Source organism: Saimiri boliviensis, chromosome 1 (genome assembly GCF_048565385.1).
Source record: "Saimiri boliviensis isolate mSaiBol1 chromosome 1, mSaiBol1.pri, whole genome shotgun sequence".
NCBI lineage: Eukaryota > Metazoa > Chordata > Mammalia > Primates > Cebidae > Saimiri > Saimiri boliviensis.
In genome coordinates this window covers 73,858,784-73,882,910 of record NC_133449.1, presented here as the reverse complement: position 1 = coordinate 73,882,910, position 24,127 = coordinate 73,858,784, and the positions used below count along the sequence as shown (strand labels likewise).

The following is a 24,127-nucleotide window of genomic DNA, read 5'->3' as shown; positions in this document are numbered from 1 at the left end:
AAAAATGTATTTATATGAAACATCCATTGCTTAATGTCAGATAAATTAGATATTCATTCTGACAATACTACGCTGGTACCTTGATTTATTCTATTTGCCATGTTGCTTTTACAGAAAAAAAAGAAATCCTAAGTGCCATTTTAGAAACATAGAAATATGCAGGGAGATGGCAGAAAAATATTTCTAGATTCTTTTAAATTATTTCTGTATCTGGAGAGAAAAACACATGGTTTACTCTTTAAATATCTGAATTGGAAAACATATACACATTCTCTGTTTTTCCCTATACCACTCTTAATTCTCATGACAAGAGGGAAAATCTCTAGTAAAAGGCGATTACATAAAACTAGGGGACTGCCTGAGTCCAAATTTCCAACCATTTGACTCTTCATTACCTTCACCATCCACAGCTTATTATTAAGAAGACCTTCCTACAGTAAGAACCAAACTTTGTACTGATTATCACATAATTATTAAAGTGCAATCACTGGTAAGAAAACATGAATTTATTCATAAGACATAGATGTACAAACAAATACAACAAATGTACATGACATCTGAATCAAAAAATTTCAGCAAAGAAATAATCTTTCATTAAAAGCCTAAAGAACAAAAATAATGAAACATCTTAAGAAGGTTTCAGGATAAGCAATGTATACTTTGTCTACTCAAAAAAAATTAGTTAGAAAAAACAAGCCAACAAAATACACAGACTACAGGAAAACGGAAAGCTCTAAGCACTAAACACAGGAAACTACTGATTTCTGGTAGTTCAACTTAACTACCGTCTAGAAACAAACCTGGCATTTTAATAATTGTCACCTGTAATGAGAATTTATAAATAGCTCTACCTTTTTTCACATGGTAATCTCCTTATAATTGTATCAATACTATGTTTGAATATTATTTTCTCCTGAAGCTTTCTTTGGTTTCTCACACTTAGTTACTTTGTGTATTTCAATTTTTGCATCAATCATACTGAGGTTTTGGTTTTCATACAAGTCTGAAAGGGAACTTTGCTTACCATGGTTCCTGTCACACATATAATAAAAATTTTATAGATGAACAAAATGGATAGTATGTAGAACATATCAGAAGACAGAGACAACACAGACAGACAGCTGCCAATAATACTTAAGTAATAACAGAATGGATCTGGGCTAAAAAGGAAAGGGAGAAACAATCATCCATTAAAAAAAAAAAAGGGATTTCCAAGGATGAGTAAATAGAGATTTGGTTTTCTTTCTTATAGCTCAAAACATCTTTTTATGTTTGGTTAAAAACTTTTGAAAGGCACTAGAAACATTGCCTCCCCCAACCCCAACCACCAGCCAGAACCCCAATGAACACAGACTGTTTCTGTGTCCAGACCTCTGTTTCTAAATACCATTTCCAACTAAAAGAAACCAAGACTCTTTGAAGAAATATGTAACTCCAAACCTGGAATACAGAAAGAACAAATCTACCCTGACCACTCTTGTGTCAGAAAGCAAGATACACGCAAAGACCAGTATAGCCTATCAAGAGGACAAAGAACCAAATTAAAAGAGCGTTCCCACTGACCACATCTGGGACAATTTGAGTGTATTTTTTAAAAAGTAATAGAGTATAACATCTGCAATAAGTAAAAAATGGATTTGTAGAGATATTTAAGAGGCAAAAAAAAGTGATAAGGAAAGGGGGTGATGAAAATCTCTACTGAAGAATGCCAGTAATAAATATAGAAGGAAAGGCCAAATTAAAAAATCACCAATTTGCAACCCACAATGTAAAAGCTAACTCAGGCAAAAATCACCAATGTATGCCAAAGCCATTAGGTGAAAAGAAAAGAAAAGAAAATTCTCACAGTGCTTAAGTATTACCTCACAGATTACTTAACAATACAAAGGGGAAAATGTATCACTAAAATGGAGACCTGGCTGTCACCACCGTAAGTCATCAAACTTAACATTACTGATAACAGCAGGACAACCTGATATTATGTGATTCATGAAATGACAAAATAGGAAATGAACATCATTACCTATGAAATATTCTCTCCAAAAATATTTAATCCAACCCAATCAAATCTCTAGGCCAGGAGTTAAGCTCTATTGTCCTGCAGATTTCTTTGACGATGTGGTAAAGTTTATGGATGCCTTCTTAGAATAATGTTTTTAAATGCATAAAACAGACAAGACTACAATGGACAATTATACTGAAATATAGCTACTATAATAATTGTTTAAACTACAGTATAGTAATATTATTTCTTCTTGAGACAGGGTCTCAATCTGTCACCCAGGCTGGAGTGCAGTGGCAGAATCACAGCTCACTGTAATTTCAACCCCCTGGATGCAAGCGATCCTCCCACCTCAGCCTTCTGAGTAGCTGGACCACAGACGCACGCTACCACACATAGCTAATGTTTGTGTTTTTGTAGAGATGAGGTCTCATTATGTTGTCCAAGCTGGTCCTGAACTCTTGGGCTCAAGCAGTCCTCCCACATCAGCCTCCCAAAGTGCTAGAATTATAGGCATGAGCTACCATGCCCAGTCTATTACACCTTGTTAATTAATATAAATCTAGTAACTACCTTAATTTATAGACAATAAATGAGCATAAATGATATCTTAAGATATCTGCAGGAGTTGAATATGATATGACAATACCTGAGATTTCTATTGGTGACAAAGCTATAGGAACTATAAACATACTGTCTACACTGTATCATGAAGGGTTTCTTATTCATAATTAAAGAAAATGCTAAAATCCAGTTAGGGCAGAGTTTCTCAGCCTTGACACTACTGACATTTTGAATGGGATAATTCTGTTATCAAGGACCCTCTTGTACCCACCCAGCTGTGACAATCAAAAATGTCTCCAGACATTGCCAAATGTCCAAGAGTTGGGGAAGGAGAAGGCAAACCCACCCCAGCTGAGAACCACTGAGTTAGACATAAGTTAAAATAAAGATGTAATTTCCCCGTGTAAAGTTTACAGATTCCCTGAATTCTACAGACCCTACAGAGTCTGTAACTCAAGGTGCAGTGCCCTTGCTCTAGACCTGCCTTTGAGTTTACAGGAAACAGAAGGATGTCACAGAGTAACGTTTAAACCACTATATATGAGGAAACAATGAGACAAATTAAGAGTGTGAGATAATCTATTAAGAAATTGGCTTGGGGCCGGGCGCGGTGGCTCAAACCTGTAATCCCAGCACTTTAGGAGGCCGAGGCGGGTGGATCACAAGGTCAAGAGATCGAGACCATCCCGGTCAATATGGTGAAACCTCGACTCTATTAAAAATACAAAAAATTAGCTGGGCATGGTGGCGCATGCCTGTAATCCCAGCTACTCAGGAAGCTGAGGCAGGAGAATTGCCTGAACCCAGGAGGCGGAGGTTGTGGTGAGCCGAGATTGCGCCATTGCACTCCAGCCTGGGTAACAAGAGTGAAACTCCATCTCAAAAAAAAAAAAGAAAAGAAAAGAAATTGGCTTGGATACTTACTTAGTCATTTTAAAAAGGTGGGAAACTATCCAAGATTAAAATAAATAAATAATGTGAGTTTTTACCTGCTTGTTTCCTATCTCTCCCAGTATATTGTAAATTTGTATTTGTTTCATTCACTTTCCTATACCACACCCAATACAGAGTCTAAGCATTCAATAAACTGCACGATTGTTCAATGAATGAATGAATGAGCAAATGAATGGCTATCACAGAAAGTGGGTAAAGACACATAAGCCACTAACACAGTATCTCAAAACATTCATATACATTTTAAATAATCTAAAAATATAAACCCAAAATATATTTTCTTGTTTGTATAACATTACTTGACTTTCTGAAATTTGATTCTAGATCTCTTTCTTCTAACACAATACACTAGTTAAGAGTACTGGCCATACAATGAGTTCAATCTCTGTAATTTATTAGTTGTGTGACAACTGTCTTACCTTCCTAAGTCTCAGTTTCCTCATTTGTTAAATGGGACAGCAGCAGTATCTTCCTTATAGCAATGTTGGAAGATTTAAACGAAATAACTTATGTAAGTTCATGGCATAATATTTGGTACATAGTAGACATTCAGTAAATAATTGCAACAACTATTACTATGAATACCTTTTTTTTTTTGAGACAGAGTCTTGTTCTGTTGCCCAGGCTGGACTGCAGAGGCGCAGTCTCAGCTCACTGCACCCTCTACCTTCCACGTTCAAGGGATTCTCCTGCCTCAGCCTCCTGAGTAGCTGGGATTACAGGTGCACGCCACCATGCCTGGCTAATTTTTGTAATTTTAGTAGAGATAGGTCACCATATTGGTCAGGCTGGTCTTGAACTCCTGACCTCAGGTGATCCACCTGCCTCGGCCTCCCAAAGTGCTGGGATTACATGCATGAGCCACTGTGCCTGGCAAACATCTTGCTTTTTTTTTCTTTTTTTTGTGACGGAGTTTCGCTCTTGTTGCCCAGGCTGGAGTGCAATGGCGTGATTTTGGCTCACTGCAACCTCCGCCTCCCAGGTTCAAGTGATTCTCCTGCCTCAGCCTCCTGACATCTTACTTTTTAAATGGTCAGTAAACATGAACATTTTGACTGTGCCATATAAAGTTTTAAAATAAATGTAAACTTTAGGACCCTGAGCCTTCTCTTTTGGCATCTTTTTCTTTGCTTGAGCATTCCTAATCCTGGAGAGACAGATGGTGGGTAGGGGGAAGTAGAGGGGAGAGAGGAAGCAACCAACTAATCCAATATGAACAGACATAATTTACTTTCAGAAAAGTCACCAAAGTATAGAAAAGTGATCCTCATTGCCATCCCACTAAAGGGGGTAAAAAGAATATTGGAAAGTGATAATGAAGCTAGAAAACATGGTGGCCTAGAACAAAGGCAACTCTGATGACAAAAACTGTGTCTGTGGGAGAGAAAAGAGATGAGGAGGTGGTAGGGGAGTGACTAGAAATGCTGCTTTGGAAAACATCTGAGTATAGGTCAAAGTTAAGTCCATGGGAGGAGAGTAGATGAGATAAAAATTACAATTTCTGAGTTGGACAAGACTTTAAAAGAATACCTGGATCAACTTTCTACTTCATATATAAATCCCTTCTACAAGGGGTCTTTCTGCCTCTACTTGAAAACTTCAATAATGAAGAATTAATTACTTTAAAAGCAGAGTACTACTGTAAAACAACATAATTTCTTTGGAGAATAAAAATTCTTGTAGTTAACAGAATCCTGCCTTCCCGAATTTTCCATTACTCCTTCCAGTTCAATTACATTACAGGAATGAATTAGTAGATAACTACGGATAGTCACAGTAAAGTGATATTAAAAGTGGAGAAAGTGCCGAAGAAGAAAAGAGCTAACAAAAGCTCTGAGCAAGGGGTAGGGCAAATCTATTTAGAGGAAAAGACAAAGGCAATCAGAAATACCATCCTTACAGAGGGAAGACGTATCAGGGAGTAAAGTGTGAACAGTAAGTAGCATCAACGTGCTGCAAAGAGGTCAAGGAGATTACTAACTTTAGAAAGGATACTAGATTAGAACAGTGTCAGGATAATGGTTAGGGAAGAAGCTATCCCACTGAGGGTAAGAGGTAAGTGATTAAGTAATAAAGGCAACAATATCAACATCTCTTTGGTGGTAAAAGGAAAAAATGAAGAAGACCAAGAGTTGAGCAAGAATCTTTTAGGCTATGAGTGACCTGAGCATATTTGCACGCAAACAGCAAGAAGGGTGAGATTAAAGAGGAACAAGAGGCTGAGCATGGTGGCTCACACCTGTAATCCCAGGGAGGCCAAAGCAGGCAGATCACCTGAGGTCAGGAGTTGAAGACCAGCCTGGCCAACATGGTGAAACCCTGTCTCTACAGAAAATACAAAAAATTAGCCAGGTGTGGTGGCAGGCACCTGTAATCCCAGCTACTAGGGAGGGTGAGGCACGAGAGTCACTTGAACCTGGGAGGCAGAGGTTGCAGTGAGCCAAGATAGCACCATTGCACTCCAGCCTAGGCAAGAGCCAGACTACATGCCAAAAAAAAAAAAGAAGAAGCAGCCAGGTACAGTGGCTCATGCCTGTAATCCCAGCACTTTGGGAGGCTGAGGCAGGCGGATCATGAGGTCAGGAGTTTGAGACCAGCCTGACCAATATGGTGAAACCCTGTCTCTACTAAAGATACAAAAATTAGCCAGGCATGGTGGCATACACCTGTAATCCCAGCTACTCAGGTGGCTGAGGCAGGAGAATTGCTTGCACCTGGGAAGCAGAGGTTGCAGTGAACCGAGATTGCACCACTGGACTCCAGCCTGGGTGACAGAGACTCCATCTCAAAAAAAAAGAGAACAAGAGAAAGAAAAAGAAAATGTGGTAGAGAAAGGAGATGGGCAGAGTAAGGGCAGTTACATGCACACAGGAATAGAGTGAGAGGGGATGAGAAGAGGAGAGGTGAAGTGAGAAAGAATATCAAGCCCAGGGACTATAAGAAACCTTAGGTTTATGCCACACCTTGAGAAAGACAGGACTTTGTCAGTCAACAGTGAGAAAACAAGCAGGCTGACCTGGAAAAGTTACCTCATACCTTATTTCTGTGCCCAATGTGTGAGTGGAAGGATGAGTGGAAATCAGATGGGACTAAAGGTTCTGAAGGTTCTGAAGTGCTTGATCAAGAGCACAGTGAAAATATGTTATCAATGAAAGAAGGATGGATGGATGACAGGGAAGAAAAACATGGAAAGACAAGAGGAAGAACTGCATCATCACTAATATCTGACTATACAGTCAAATAAGTGAACACAATTCAGTGCATAATTGCGTACTTTCAGCTTTGATTTCAGACCATTTAGCTAGTTAACTGAGAAGAGAGGATTTGAATCCAGATTTTCTGATTCTAAATTCTGTATCTCTGTCTCTGCACTAATAAAAAAATTTTAAATTATTTTACTACTCCTTCCCACCCATTTCAGGCTCCCACTGCTTTCCTTTTCTATCTTTGTTTCCTTATCAGATCAATGACTGAACCAGTAACATTTACTCTCATAACTATTACTTATGTTCGACAGAAATAATTAACATGTAATTATGACAATTGTGTAAGACCAGGACTATTCCAAAAGGAAAAAGATACTATACATTTTCTTTTTTTGTTTGTTTTTGTTTTTTTGAGACAGAGTCTCACTCTGTTGCCCAGGCTGGAGTACAGTGGCACGATCTCAGCTCACTGCAACCTCCACCTTCTGGGTTCATTCGATTCTCCAACCTCAGCCTCCCAAGTAACTAGGACTACAAGCACCTGTCACCTCGCCTGGGTAATTTTTGTATTTTCAGTAGCGACAGGGTTTCACCATGTTGGCCAGGCTGTTCTCAAATGTCAAACTCCTGACCTCAGGTGATCCACCCGCCTCGGCCTCTCAGAGTGCTGGGATTACAGGCGTGAGCCACTGTGCCCGGCCCCATATAATTGCCTTATAAATGAACTTTACAAAAAAATATATCTATTTATAATTTGAGAAAACATGGAAAAAGGGAATTCCTTTTTACAAATGGAGCTGGACAGAGCTTTTCTGACATAATTTTGATACAATTTTGGGCTTAAAAATTTTTTTTTATTGAGTCGGAGTCTTGCTCTGTCACCAGGCTGAAGCGCAGTGGCACGATTTCGGCTCACTGCAATCTCCGCCTCCTGGGTTCAAGTGATTCTCGTGCTTCTGCCTCCCAGGTAGCTGGGACTACAGGTGCCCGCCACCATGGCCAGCTAATTTTCTGTATTTTAGTAGAGACAGGTTTCACCATGTTGGTCAGGATGGTCTGGATCTCCCGACCTCATGATCCACCCGCCTTGCCCTCCCAAAGTGCTGGGATAGAAGTGTGAACCACCGCTCCCAACAGATTTATTTTTTTAAAAATCCATACTTGACTGCTATTTTTAAAAGCAAACAAAAAATCGCAAATTTCATTTCCCCAAATTTAGAAGTACTGATAACATGCAAGAAAAATTAAAACAGCCATACTGTAATATCCTACCAAAGATCAGTTTGATAGAACTCAGGAGTTTATGTTACCATTATAAAAACTCTGCCCTCTCCTTTCTCCACCACCTTTCTTGCTCCTCTTTAATCTCATCCTTCAGTTGATTTCTTGCTGTTTGTCTACAAAATACCTGAAATATCTCATATTCTAAGTACTTTCCACAACATTTTTGGAATTTAAGAGTCCATTTCTGGTAAACGGCACAATAAGTTTTTCATACAACCTATACACAAATAGCAATATACTTCTATACTATTTAAGATTTATCATTTGACAAAATCTAGTTTAATAATTTGTAAAGACCTTAAAATTTTTAAAATGCATATCACATACATTATTGCTCACAAAAATCTCAGTATTGAAGGTATAATTTAAACATACTCTCAAGAAATATTAACATTGGGGATGTCATATAAATAAGCACTTTTTTTTTTCTTTTTTTTTTGAGATAGAGTTTCACTCTTGTTGCCCAGGCTGGAGTGCAATGGCGCAATCTTGGTTCACCACAGCTTCCACCTCCCAGGTTCAAGTGATTCTCCTGCCTTAGCCTCTCAAATAGCTGGGATTACAGGCATGCACCACCACACCTGTCTAATTTCGTATTTTTAATAGAGACAGGGTTTCTCCATGTTGGTCAGGTTGGTCTCAAACTCCTGACCTCAGTTGATCCACCCGCATTCGCCTCCCAAAGTGCTGGGATTACAGGCGTGAGCCACCGTGCCCAGCATAAATAAGTACTTCTATAGTCCTCTTGGGCATTAAAGGAGTATTGAAGAGGCCAAAGGAACCCAGAAAATAAGAATAAAGCTGTAGTAATCTTATTTGCTTTTACCTTACATCCTCATATGACATTTACGAGAGACCCCGTGCTTTGCAGGAAACTGAATCATGCAGCTTCCTGAAGTTATTTACTTACTTTTTACTTAGTGACAAGGAACAATTAAGAGATAATTTTGACTAGAGGAATAAAAATTATAACAATTTGTAATACTACATTTAAATATTTTTAAATGGCTTATAAAACAAATGCCTTTTCATGTGACATCCTTAGCAGGAATAAAATCATAAATATCCTCATAAATACATAATTTTAAAATCTAGATATTAATCCAAATAAAAGCAGTGTCTTTTTTTTCCCAGCACTCAGAGAATTGTAACATTATAGCAGCCATTAAAATTGATTAAGGGTCACAGGCCTGGAATATGAATAAACTATACTAAGATAAAATATGTCTCTAGCATGTAAAAATTCCAACAAAAACATAAGATAGCTTGGATGTTTTCCTACTCCTTTGGGCCACTGATATGACTGTATTACTAGTGAAATTTTTGCCAGTCAAAATGAACCATATTAGATACTGGTATTCACTTCTTGGTGTCCCAACCAAATATTAGCAAGTAAATCTTAAAATCACTTATTGAAAGGTATTGAAAAATAAATATGTCTCAAATATATAAACTATTAGACACTTATTAAGTAACAATATGATGCTTTCAAGGAATTTTCATTTTAGGGAAAATAAAGCCAATAGCTAAGAAACACCTGCAATAAGTCAGTAAACAGTTCAAAAATAAAAATATTAAATGTTAGTTCAAGGGAAAAGTAAATAACTACAGGATTCATGATTACTATAACCTAAAACAATAAACTAGTAAATTTTAATTAATCACTGCTTGACATTACCCTTACATCCCTCTGCAATGGTTGGGTCTCTTAGCCCTGTTCTATTTTACTAGCTTCACTACTTAGCCTATATCCCCATTATTTCGTCTCTCTTGCATCTCTCCTCCCTCATCCATCTTCAGTACAATCTGTCTTTGCTTTTCTCTTGGTTGCAGAACACTGCCAGAGAAAACCATAAAATATGCTGATTACAAATTTATGAGTTCCAATCTCAGATGAGTCTCTGATGCTGCTCAGCAATTGTTTCACTTATTTCTCTTGAAACACTTCTCTCCATCCCTCACAATTTGTGTTACCCTCTCATCTCTCTCCAGTCCCCTAGCCTATTTCCAACAATTCTAGGCTAAAAAGTAACCACTTTAAAAAAAAAAAGTTCTCAGATGTAATTTTTCCCTCCATATTCAAATGTACCTAATTCTTATCTATATACAACTCTTAACTTTCTGAGATAGAGTATAGATGTCTACTCTTTTCCAGAGTTAATCCCCCAACAGCTGCTCTTGATCTTACCTCTTCCTACTTCATCTGGGACCTTGTTCTATTAGTTATTCCCTGATTCTATCTTTAATCTTCATCAGCCCATCAAAAACAAAAACAAAAATGTTCAAGCATCAAGTGAAGGTCCTTTCTCTCCTCCCTACCTCCTCCAGTTACTACTTCTCACCTCCCCTTCATTGGCAAACCTCTATTCTCTTTTTGGTCCACCTCCTTAGCTGTATTCCATCTTCACCACTTACTTGGCTCCAGAAAAGGTTAGAAATGACCTGATTTCTACACTGAGTGGCCTATATTCAGAATTTATCTCACCTGACCTCAATGCCCTGAAAAAGTCAATGAAGGTAATAAAAGTAGAAGGAATGAAAAAGAAAAGTCACCATTTGTAATTCTCCAACATAATAAATGATTCAAGCAAGGACCCTTAATGGATACCGAAATCACTGGTTAAAGGGTTGCCAGGGAATAGGATATTTACATGGCCATTAAGTATCCTCTATAAATTATTTATTAAAGAGTAGAGCCATCTGTCAGTCCCACCTTTACCAAGTAATCAAGTTTGCATTACCAATAGAGTGACAGTCTGAAATCATGTGCCTTGTGATCTAATACAGCAGTAGGAATACAGGTCATCTGTGTGGTGGTCTCACCAGAAATGTCTTACTAGAATCTAATCATTAGGAACAGACCGATTCAGAATGTAGAACATACTCCAGGACTCATGGTCTCTACTTCTCAATGGACAAACCTAAAGAAGAGATAAAGGCAGTAGGACTAGTCCAGATTGGGGGAAACTTACAAAGAGACATTCAATGCATTAACCTTGAATGAATCCTGAATTTGAGGGAGGAAACAGCTATAAAGATTTTCGGGACAACGGAGAAGATTTAAGTATAGAGTATACGTCAAATATGTTATTAAGTAAATGTGATATATATAACGTATATATAATACCTATCAATACCACCACATTACTTACTCTGAATATTATCTACAACTATTCTACCCTCAAACTCCCCCAGAAAAATCTTACTGAATAGCTGGCCTTTGACTACCTCCAGCCTTATTTTTATGATTGTGAAAGAAAGGTGTCTAGTTAGCAAAATTGTAAAAAAACTACATTTTGCCCATTCATTTCATGCTATTAATTCAACTCTAAATGCTACAGTATAACTATGGACTACTGGACATATAGAAAAATCAAAGTGACTTTTTTGCATAAAAAGATGAAAAATAATTTTAAAAGAAATCTGGAAGGAAATGAGATTTTACCAATGGTGAGCAGGCTTAAAACCCCTATTTCTTCAGTTAAATTGTCACATCTGAAGAACAATTACCACTGGTAGAAAAATTCTTCAAATACACAGGAAGTCAGGCATAGTAAAGGAAGACAAAAGGAATTATTCCCAAAAAGGTAATTAATCCAAATAACCGTAGCATACTCTTAAAATTTTTCACTGAAATTTTTTGTATAAGTCACTACCAAACAATTTAACTCTGAAATAAAATACATATTTTCAAGTCTTCTCAAATAGCATATTTGAAAACAAGGTAATCTTTTCTCGATAACTTAATTTCACCATTATAATAACCCATTATTTTACTGTGCTATACTGGTGATACTCTCAGGTGCTATACAAGGAAGTCAGTTTGCCTCTATATTAAGGAGTTTCAGATTATAGTGATATACTAGTTATTGTACTAGTTTGTTATCAATATTTGTATTTAGTGCTTCTCTCCTCCCTAGAAAGGCTGTCAGCCATCACTATTCTCTTCCTTATTATCTATTTTCCTTTCTAATTTGATTCTTCTGAAGTGAATAACTCTTCTACAGTATGTTATAGTTGACATAGCATCTTAATACTTACTACATCATTTAGTAACTCTTACAGTAGCTTTGTAATACATGGATTATCAATATCCCTATTTTACAGATGAGAAAATTAAGGCTCAGAAAGAATGAGTAACTCGAGTAACTTATCCATAAGGTATAGACGATAAATAGCAAAAGTGATCTAAACTGTCAAATTACCTTCTTTCTTCAACACATTAAGATTGTTAAAAACATTAAATAGGCTGGGCACAGTGGCTCACGCCTGTAATCCCAGCACTTTGGGAGGCCAAAATGGGCAGGTCACAAGGTCAGGAGAGCGAGACCATCCTGGCCAACATGGTGAAATCCTGTCTCTACTAAAGATACAAAAATTAGCCTGGCTGGCGACAGAGCAAGACTCCATCTCAAAAAAAATACAAAACTAGAAAAAAAACACCATTAAATAATAGCCAAATGTGGAGTTCAGAGGGGAAAAAAAGATTATAAGCTTTGAATTTTTTCTGGAATTTTTCTGGATTATAAGCTTTAAATTTTTATGTACAATGTATGTACATACATACATAAATTAATTAAGTAAAACACTTAGCTTACTTGTCCTTTCCTGGCAGTTGAAGCTACCAGGACGAAAAAAATCACTTCTGGATAAAGAAGATATGAATATATTCTATTTACAATTTCAAAAACCTATGCAACAACAACAATTCAAAACATAATAGTAGTTCACATTTGCAGCAAATTAAGTCTATTTTTAGGAAAAAAAGGGGTTTCTTTTTTCAGATTTGAAGACAACCTAAACATACAAAAGAATATCTGCATTATATCATAAATAGATTTTCTTTTATTTTTCCCTCAATTCGCCCCCTTGCAAAGAGTTAGTTGCTAGAGGACCTAAGGTGTTAATCTAATTCACCAAACAGTGCCTACTGAGACTATTTTCCCCCTGGTAGGAATCAAAAACACTAGGCCCTGATCAGAAATCATGCAAACCCTAGGTTTACAGTGGTACCATTGACATTTTGAACCAGATAATTATTTCTTGCAGAGGCGGATGCAATATGTCCTGTGCATTGTAGGGTATTTAACAATACCAATAGCATCTCCTTCACCTATGACAACCAAAAATGTCTCTAGACACTGCCAAATTTCCCTTGTAGGTCAAAATCAACCTTGCAGAGCCATTGTTTTAGATGTTAGGCCACTAGATCTTTGAAAAAGGAAACCTTCAACTGGCCCTGTTAATTATAATTTTTTAAAAATTTGATTTAAAAAAATTAGACATTAACAGTACAAGAAGATACCTAAATATTATATTTGCAATCCTTCTTTAGCTTAAAGCATTTTTAGAGGATTTTATAACATGGGTTTCATCAATATGGCTATATATAGTCGCTCACTTTTCCCCAAAGTTGGGGAAATGTCCAGTTCTTTCTCAACTCGGCTAGCAAAATGTCAAATACATATATATACACAAGAATCTAAACAATTCTAACTTCCAAAGTCCCATTTCTTGCTTTACATGGCCACCCTGTGGTTCTTGAGCCATGCATCCTTGAGATTCAAGCTTCTAATCTCCAGATTTCCTCATGTGGTTTCTGCCAACTAATAGTGAGGTAAGCAGGAAGTAAGCTGATGACCTTTAAGATCTTTTCCAACCCTGATATTCTAATTTTCAATGACAAAAATGCCTTCCAACTTTTACTTATTGACTCCGAGCTGACCAAACCACCTCTTAAGATTACTGAAGCCATTTATGCTTTTACTTTCTCTAACTTTACGATGAATACAACTGAAAAGTGTATCAGTTATTTACAACATTGCTTTTAATACTGGTGATCAGTTGTTTATTCTCTAGCTCAAATAAAAAATTTTAACGTGTACACTGATTTTAAAGAAAAAACTTTTCAAGAACCTATGAGCCAATAACATTTATATGAAAGGCCCACATTAGCCCAATATTGAGACAGAAAGTAGACTAGTGGTTGTTTAAAGCTGGGGATGCGAAGAAGAGAATGGGGGGGTAACAGTTAATGGATACAAGGTCTTCTGAGGGAATGATGAAAATGTTCTAGAATTAGATTATGGTGATGGTTGCACAATCATGTAAATAAATAAACTAAAAACCACTGAGTTGTACTTTTTTTTTTTTTTTTTTTTTTTTTTGAGACAGTCTCGCTCTTCACCCAGGCTGCAGTGCAGTGGTACCATTTCGGCTCACTGCAACCTCTACCTCCCAGGTGATTCTCCAGCCTCAGCTTCCCCAGTAGCTGGGATGACAGGCACCCGCCCCCACACTCAGCTTATTTTTGTATTTTTAGTAGGGACAGGGTTTCACCATGTTGGCCAAGCTGGTCTCGGACTCTTGACCTCAGGTGATCTGCCTGTCTAGGCTTCCCGAAGTACTGGGATTACAGGTGGGAGCCAAGTCAAGTGGTATGTTAATTTTACCTCAATAAAGCAAGTTTTTAAAAAGCTAAGAGAAGGAAAAAAGAATTTTAATTAACTTTTGTTGATTAAAAAAAAAAAAGAATGTGGGCCGGGCTTGGTGGCTTACACCAGTAATCCCAGCCCTTTGGGAAGTTGAGGTGGGAAGATCATGAGGTCAGGAGTTTGAGACTAGACTGACCAACATGGTAAAACCCTGTCTCTACTAAAAATACAAAAATTAGCCGGGTATGGTGGCACGCACCTGTAATCCCAGTTTCGGGAGGCTGAGGCAGGAGAATTGCTTGAACCCAGGACGCAGAAACTGCGGTGAGCTGAGGTCACCCCACTCAGCCTGTGTGACAGAGTGGCACTCTGTCTCAAAAAAAAAAAAAAAAAAAAAAAGTGAAGAACACATTCTGCAAAGTTTGCCATTTCATGGGCTATATAGGATTTGATTTTAATTCTGACACAAAAATTATCTTACCCAGAAATAAATTTTAACTTTCCAGAAAATATAAGCATATGTAAAAGTAATCACCTTTTCCTAGTAAACTTTTAGTATTAAATTCTAATTTCAAAAACACTTCAGAAAGCCAAACGCTATAGTAACAATACGACAAGAACAAAATATATCAATATCAACAACAAAACAGTCTTTACAGTTTTGTTGTGATGCATTATTTTAAAAACCCATTAAAACATTTTTCATTTATTTTAAAAGTGATCCTCAGACTGCTCAGATTGGCAGGTAACAATTCTTAAGCTAACAGAACATAATTTAAAAATAGGCAAATTACAAGATTGCAAACATCTACTCTCCCAAACAACTCTCAGTTACACATAATGATCATTTGTACCCACCATGAGCGACGACAATCGCCACGAACTAACATCCATTCCTAGGAAATCCTATTCTGACTGCACTACAAATACAGTCAAACAAACAAATCCCATCATTCCCTCTGTTCCATCATTTAACTGCTTAGAAATCATTTAGGCTCTGAAAATACTTTTTCCAATTAGAACTCCCCTTCGAATTTATAAAAGTGAATATACATAAAAATCTCCAGTTTAGGTTATCACAGTAACATTTCTCAGTAACAAGTAACTTATCATGGTATTACTTACTTAAGGGCATTTACTATTAAGACTGCCCTTGATAGGACAAATCAGAAATATAGCCAATTAAAAACAAAAACAGTCCAAACAATTTAATTCTTCGAAAGTAAGAGCCTCAATAAAAAACAAAACATAAAGCTGGTTGAAAGAGAATTTAAAAAAAAAATTTTTTTTTTTGCAACCCAGGTCAGTCAAAATGCTAAAAATACCATCTTGAACTCGACACACGAACAGACCAAACGGCTAATTATAATTGGCAAGCAAAAGTTCCTAAGTCAACAACCGGAGAGCAGAGGCGGCAGGGAGGGCCTGCCCTCCCTTTCTATCTATGCAGAGATGGAAGGAGGCAGAACTGAAAATTAATTATTGAACAAATTATTTCAAGCTACACTGTCGAAATGCAAAACACTGAGTAACTCTTTGGTTACGCTTCTCTTCCCCGGAGAGAAAAACAAATAAATGTTTAAACAATTTCAGTAGACTCCAATAGGACTAAGGGCCTGGCTGGAAAAAGAAAAGGAAAGTTTGGGGGCAGCGTCTGAGGGGGTGATGGAAGTTCCAGAGCCCGGATCCCGGAAAGAGGCGAGAGGGGCTAGAGCGGCGTCTGCGATCGCCAACAGCAGGCAGGGAACACGGCTGCCAGCCCCGATCCCCGAGGGAGAGCGAAAAGGGAAAAAAGGAGGTGGCGGAGAGGAGAATGGAAGCTTCAGCGCCGGTCAGTTGCGACCGAAACTCTGTCCGCTTCGGGCCAGGGAGGAGAGCGAGGGGGTGGGGTCTCGGTCCCTCCCTCAGCAGCAGGTCTGGGCGAGAGTGGGCCGCGACGCGCGGGGGTCCGCGGGGCACACCTACCTGCGGGTCCCGGGCAGCCGCCCTGAGCGAGGCCTAGTGCATCGCCGCCGCCTCCAGCCCTCCACGTCGCACCGAGGCTGCCGCTCCACGGCCGACGCCTCCCGGCGCCCGGCCGGGCCCGGGCCCGAGCCCGGCTTCCCGCCCCCGCCCCGCGCCGGCTGGCCACTCGACCCGCGGAGCACAGGGCCGCCCTCTTGAGCCCAGCTCCGCTCGGGGGTGAGAGGCGGCAGCGGCGGCTCCCTCACGTCTCTCCCGGGTGTCCTGTCAGCCAGCAGTTTCCCCCGGGTCCGCAGCGCCGCCTCCGCCGCTGCTGCCACCGCCTCTCCCACATCCCCGGCCTCCAGGGGAGCCGCCGCCGCCGCGCCACGACCACTGCCTCTAGCGCTTCTGCTCCCGGCTGCACTGCTTTCCCTCACCCCGCCGGCCCGGCCGGCTCGGCCCGGTCGGGTGCGGGGAGACAGCGCCGGAGGCCGCCGCAGCCCCCAGCCCACAATCCACCGCGCGGCTCCGCCGGGGCGGGAGGGCCGCGGCCCGGGCCGGGGGGAGCGCTTGTCTCCTGGGGAAAGGGGCCTCGGCGCGGGCTGGCGTGCAGGTCGCAAGCGCAGCCGGAGTTCTCCCGGGGCGGGGAATGCACCGCGTGGCTCCCCTGCGCCTCCTCTAATAGTCCTACACTCAGACAGAAATCCACGCTGAATTCCACTTTCCCCACCACCCTTCCCCCCTTCCCCCGACTGCCACTTTTTAGGAACACGCAGATGCCTCCTTCCGCCTTCCCCGGGACTGGGACGCGACCCCTCCAGCGTAGCCCTCGCCAGCCCCAAGACCAACTGACTCGAAACCTCCCTAAATCACCCGGGACCTATTAAAGCAAATACTTCCACGAGCTTTCACCTTTCCCCAACCCACTCGAAGTAAATGCTTTTAAGTCGGTCCCAAATAATTGCCCTTCCAAAGGTTAAAGGTCACCACAGCCCAACAACCCAATTCTCTCCACTGGGGCCTTTTCCCCCACCCTGTCCTCCTCCAAGCCTTCCCCAGGTTCCAGGCCTTCCTCCCAGGCACTGAAATCAATTATCCCTGTTACTTGAGTGAGATACTGAAGTGTGTATGATAATTAATACCTTCTAATTCTAATTTCAGCTTGGTTTCAGAGGACTTGCAACCTTAAACCAATAAAATACAATCCACAAGAAAGGGAAGGTCTTAGTATATAAATATACATATATGTAGTTTTAATATATAATTTTTTTATTTTTATATAAATATACACATATATATTTTTTTCTTCAAGGAAGTGGGAGAGAGGTGGAATCTCATGGAAGTATTTGCTTTAATAGGTCCCGGGTGATTTAGGGACGTTTTTGAGTCGTTTGGTCTTCAGGGTGGTGAGGGCTATGCTGGAGGGGTCGCATCCCAGTCCCTGGGAAGGCGGCAGGAAGCATTATTTCCTTTTTAGGAAAAAAAAAAAAAAAAAAAAAAAAGTCCTCAATCATTTGAGTGCTTGTGGCTTAATTTTGGGAAGATTTTATTCAATTTTGAAATTCTTGCCTAAAAATAAATTTCAGGCATTTATAAGACATAGCATGTTTTCACAAATCAAAAGTGAAAATGTTAACTCTTACAGTTGGGAGTTGGAAAAAAAAGTTGATGCAAGTTTCACTTCTAAGAAGTCACTTTGTAAACTGCAAACGTAACTTTTATGAAATAATATTTTACCCATCAAAGAGCTGAAGTTGGAGGAAGAAGACAAAAAGTAAGGAAATATCAAAACTAGGTGAGAGAAAAGTCTTGGATTATATTTCTCTAAATTCAATCCTCTACAATTATGTAATAAATAAGGTGAGAAAATCATTCCTCAATATAAAATAAATTTAACTATAAAATAATGAAGTTCTCTTAAATCACTGATTGCTTGTAACACCAAATGAGTTTACATAGAAGCAGAGTAGAATGGTGGTTACCAAAGGGTGATAAGGAAAGGGGAAATACTGGCCAAAGGGTATAGAGTCTCAGGAGGAATAAATTTTAGTGATCTATTGCACAGCATGATGACCATAGTTAATAACAATGTATTTAATATTTCAGAATAGTGGCCGAGTGTGGTGGCTCACCCCTGTAATTCCAGCACTTTGGGAGGCCGAGGCTGGTGGATCCTCTGAGTTCTGGAGTTCGAAACCAGCCTGACCAATGTGGAGAAACCCCCATCTCCACTAAAAATACAAAATTAGCTGGATGTGGTGCATGCCTGTAATCCTAGCTACTTGGGAGGCTGAGGCAGGAGAATCACTTGAACCTGGGAGGCGGAGGTTGCGGTGAGCCGAGATAGCGCCATTGTTCCAGCCTGAGCAGCAAGAGCAACACTCCATCTCAAAAAAAAAAAAAAAAAAAAAGAATAGCTAAAAGAGTACTTTTTGTTTGTTTGTTTGTGACAGAGTCTCACTCTGTCACCCAGGCTGGAGTGCAGTGGCACAATCTCGGCTCACAGCAACCTCTGCCTCCCAGGTTCAAGCGATTCTCCTGCTTCAGCCTCCGGAGCAGCTGTGACTACAGGGTCTCACCACCTCACCCAGCTAATTTTTGTATTTTTAGTAGAGATGAGGTTTCACCATGTTGGCCAGGCTGGTCTTGAACTCCTGACCTCATCATCCACCCTCCTCGGCTTCCCAAAGTGTTGGGATTACAGGCGTGAGTCACTGCACCTGGCTAAGAGTACATTTTAAATGTTCTCACCTTAAAAAAATAAGCTGGGTACAGTGGCCCACACTTGTAGTCTAAGCTGAAGTGAAAGAATCCCTTGAGACTACCAGTTTGAGTCCAGCCTGGACAACATAGCCAAAAACCATCTCTTAAAAAAAGAAGGGCTGGGCAAGGTGGCTCACACCTGTACCCCTAGCACTTTGGGAGGCCAAGGCAGTTGGATCACCTGAGGTCAGGAGTTTGAGACCAGCCTGGCCAACATTGTGAAACCCTGTCTCTACTAAAAATAGAAAATTTAGCTGGGCATGGTGGCACACACCTGTAGTCCCAGCTGCTCCAGAGGCTGAGGCAGGAGAATCTCTTGAACCAGGGAGGTGAGGGTTGCAGTGAGCTGAGATCGAGCTGCTGCACTCTGTGGCTTGGTGACAGAGACTCTATCTCAAAAAAAAAAAAAAAAAAAAAGTAGGTGAGGTGAAGGATATGTTAATTAACTTGATTTAGTTATTCCACAGTGTGTACAGATATCAAAACATCGTATTGGATCCTATAAATATATGTAATTTTTGTCAATTTAAAATTTTTTAATTAAAAAAGATGTGTTTATACTGTGAAAATATTAAGAGACATATTAACAAGTTTTATCTAAGGCCGGAAAGAAAAATAATTTTTCTTTACGTCTAGAATCAGTTCATAGATTTTATTAAGAACTGGATTTAGCAAGTTCCTATATTTTGACCTGCCTCAGGAAGTCAAAAACAGTTCAAAAACTTCCTTAAACCTGGCTGGTTTGGCCTTTAGAAAAGTATTTGTGTTTATACCCCGCCTTGTTCCAGAAAAGATTCCAAGCTGACACTTGGATTAAATGATAGCCATCAGGTGTCTCTCAGACACTAGAACAAGACAGTCTGGTTTGCTTCCATATTATCCATCTGTTGGTAACATACCATAAGAAGAAAATACACATTGAGTATTGTGCTTAGTTCTTTAAGGGACCCAGCTCCATGTTTACTTTTACTTTCCCACAGAACAATTCATAATCTTGAATCTAAACAGAAAAGTAAATGCTGGCTGGGCGCGGTGGCTCAGCCTGTAATCCCAGCACTTTGGGAGGCCGAGGCGGGTGGATCACGAGGTCAAGAGATCGAGACCATCCTGGTCAACAAGGTGAAACCCCGTCTCTACTAAAAATACAAAACATTAGCTGGGCATGGTGGCACGTGCCTGTAATCCCAGCTACTCAAGAGGTTGAGGCAGGAGAATTGCTTGAACCCAGGAGGCGGAGGTTGTGGTGAGCCGAGATCGCGCCATTGCACTCCAGCCTGGGTAACAAGAGTGAAACTCTGTCTCAAAAAAAAAAAAAAAGAAAAGAAAAAGAAAAGTAAATGCTGATGATCAAGTTTGCGAAATTTTTTCAGGGTATAAATTGGGCAAGCAATTTCATTTAAAGCTAGATAAATTTCAAATTAATTAGTATGTTCACTTGCTGTTATTTTAATAATTTCAGTATGAGAACTAAAAGCCAAATCACAAATAAATAGGTATAGATATATTATTAGTGTTCATTTGCAGAAAGCACAGATGATAGAAAATTAAGAAATTAATAAAAAATTAATGGATTGATAGAAGTTAAAATTCTATTATTTCCCTCTAAAAAAGTAATCAAGCAGAAAATATTTAGCTACCATGTCACTAACACTGTAGTTTGCATATTTATTATAGCTGTTACCCACCAATCACGTGAAAGGTGATAGTTCATCAAAGTTATTTATTCTAATTAGAGGGAAAATGGCAAATTTTCTATGCCATAACACCTATAAAACGCCTATTCTTAGGTTTACTATGTATTCTGTGCATATTTGTGTGTGTGGTAGTACTAAGGTTAACTTATCTACTCGATTGATCACTGAATACTGCCTTTTTTTTTTTTTTTTTTTTTTTTTTGAGATGGAGTCTCACCCTGTTGCCCTGGCTGGAGTGCAATGGCACAGTCTTGGCTCACTGCAATCTCCACCTCCTGGGTTCAAACGATTCTCCTGCCTCAGCCTCCCAAGTAGCTGGGATCACAGGTGCCTGCCATCATGCCCAACTACTTTTTGTATTTTTAGTAGAGATAGGGTTTCACCATGTTGGCCAGGCTGGTCTTGAACTCCTGACCTCATGATCTGCTTGTCTTGGCCTCCCAAAGTGCTGGGATTACAGGCATGAGCCACCATGCCCAGCTGGAACACTGCCTTTCTAATGATTTATTTGATAGATACTATACATTCATATGCCAATATAAATACAGAGGGGAAAGCGGCCATTGATAGAACAAGTAGAAAAACCGTTTTGCAATTTAGTAAGATAGAAACACTAGCTTCTTTTTTTTGTGATAGCAAACCTTGAATCTATCAAATGGAAACCCATCTAAGTTCTTAACCTACTCTACAGCTAAATATGTGTAATTATATTCTGTATTTAGTATAAATAAGTTATCTTTAATAAGCAAAATTTATATGCACTCATGAACTGCAGGTGTCAAGCTGATAATTGTTTCATTAGGGTTTGGGTTTTCTATCCAATGTCCTGAATTGTTTTATGCATCATATTAGAGCTATTTTTAAATGTTATAAATATATGTTAATATATAATTATGTCTTTTATAATTTAAATTGTTTTATAATTTTTATATAGTTAATATACAGTATATAAAAAATAAATGATAATTTATAACAATATGACCCTAAACTGAAACTGAGTTTTGATATTTCTTCACAGGTAATATAAGAAATTACTAAAAAATTAAGAAATTGATAGAAGTTAAGATTCTTTTATTTCTCTCAAAAAAAAGTAATCAGGAAGAAAATATTTAGCTACCATGTCACAAAGCTGCAGTCAAACCATCCATCAGTCTCTATTCTCATCTGAAAGCTTGACTGAGAAATAATTGCTTCTAATGTCCTTCACGTTGTTGGCAGCATTCATTTTCTTGCATTTACAGACTGAGAGCCCTGGCTCCTTGCTGGTCAAGCCTGCCCTCAGGTTTTAGAGCCAACCTGCAGTTCCTCATCCTGTGGGTTTTGCTAACACAGCTGCTTACTTCATCAGCCAGTGGGGAGTATCTTTAAAGTCTCTAAAGTGAATCTGCTAGCCAAATGGAGTGATATCCTAGCATATTTTCTATAGTCTGTGGTTTACAAGGAGGTCACAAGTTTCACTCACACTCAAGCACAGGGGATTACACAAAGTGTGAACAATCATGGTTGCCTGTGATGGTAGCAATCATGGAGGGTTACCCTCAAGCCTGTAATTAATACCACACATATTGGAGTTTGGCCAACCTTGGGCCTTAAACTTTAGCTATGTGACCTTATTCTCAGTCTCTAACTCATAGTTTGTTCATCTACAAAGAGGGACAATAATCTCTTTAAACTTTATTTTTCTCCCATGAGACTAAGAATAGACTTGTAAGGATTAAATGAGCATTTTAACACAGTAACTGATAACATGAAATACCCAATAAACACTTGTTAGTTTTCTTTCTTTGTTCCCCATCTTTCTCTCATCTCTTTTTATTTTGATCTTGATCTGTTAGAAGTCCAAGTTGGCACTGCTAACCTTTCAACTGCTACGTCTTCATCCTGGGTCCAGAGTTCATGTACATGTGTGTGTCCACCTGTATCTAAGGCCATTTGAAACCAACTAATATCAACGCCTTAGAAAAACAGAATGGATAGTATTGCAAATGTTATCTCCAACTTGAGCTTGGAAAAATTAATAACATGATAAATGAATAACATTAGGAAGATCATTATTAGACATAGAGGCCTTGAGAGTTTAGAGAACTTTGCTGGGGTTGGCTTCAGTTCTCCCCCTGAATGATGTTCAGTAGGTACAAGTATGAAAAGACATGTTCTTGCATAATGGTGTTCATGGGCTCTGAGTTTGTATTTCAGCTTTGCCATGTTCTAAGTAACCTTGGGTATATTATTTAAGCTCTTTCAAGCTCAGTTCATTATGGGGATAATGATAGTATCATACTTCTTAGATGTGCTGTGAGGATTACATTTAGAGTGCACAGTCAGCCCTCCATATCTGCAGATTCCACATCCATAGATTCAACCAACTGTGTATTGAATATATAAATATTTTAAAATAATTTAAAAACCAATGAAACAATAGAGTATAACAACTATTTACATGGCATTTACATTGCATTAGGCATAATAAGTAATCTAGAGATGACTTTAAGTATCTTGGTTGGGCACGGTAGCTCACACCTGTAATCCCAGCACTTTGGGAGACTGAGGCGGGTGAATTACAGGGTCAGGAGATCGAGACCATCCCGACCAACATGGTGAAACCCCGACTCTACTAAAAATACAAAAATTAGCTGAGCATGGTGGCATGTGCCTGTAATACCAGCTACTCAGTAGGGTGAGGCACGAGAATCGTCTGAACCTGGGAGACAGAGGTTGCAATGAGCCAAGGTCGCGCCACTGCACTCTAGCCTGGAGATAAAGCAAAACTCCATCTCCAAAAAAATAGTATCTGGGAGGATGTGTGTAAGTTATATGCAAGTACTTCACCATATAATATAAAAGACTTGCTCAAATACCTGATTTTGATAACTGCAGGGGAGAGGTGGTCCTTGAACCAATCGTCCTCAGATACTGAGGGATGACTGTATTTAAGTAGCATAATTTAATGCTTAGTTCATAGTTGATACTTTAAAATGTCACCTATCATAATTATTTATTATAATGTTCACTATCTCATTATTATTAGGAAAACTACATTAATGAAACCCACAAAACGGGAAGGGGCAAGATTTGACTATAAATGAGGTGGTTGAGGTGAGGCATAAGAAGCCACAAGATCTCAAAAGTCCTTTTAAACCAATGGGATGCAAGTAAGATCAGGGTCAGAAGGTATAAAAATTGGTAAGTCAAAAACAGGTTTGGTGGCTTATACCTGTAATCCCAGCATTTTGGGAGACCAGGGTGGGAGGATCACGTGAGCCCAGGTGTTTGAGACCAGCC

General features: G+C 39.2%; 1 protein-coding gene across 1 annotated transcript in view; it reads right to left on the bottom strand.

Annotated features, from left to right (window-relative positions):
- LOC141584052 (uncharacterized) overlaps positions 1 to 24,127 on the bottom strand; it is a 74,272-nt gene that overhangs the window by 4,485 nt on the left and 45,660 nt on the right. The window contains exon 2 of the mRNA XM_074396817.1: positions 16,410 to 17,252. Coding sequence (XP_074252918.1) covers positions 16,410 to 17,252 — 843 coding nt within the window. The remainder of the gene's footprint in view (positions 1 to 16,409; positions 17,253 to 24,127) is intronic.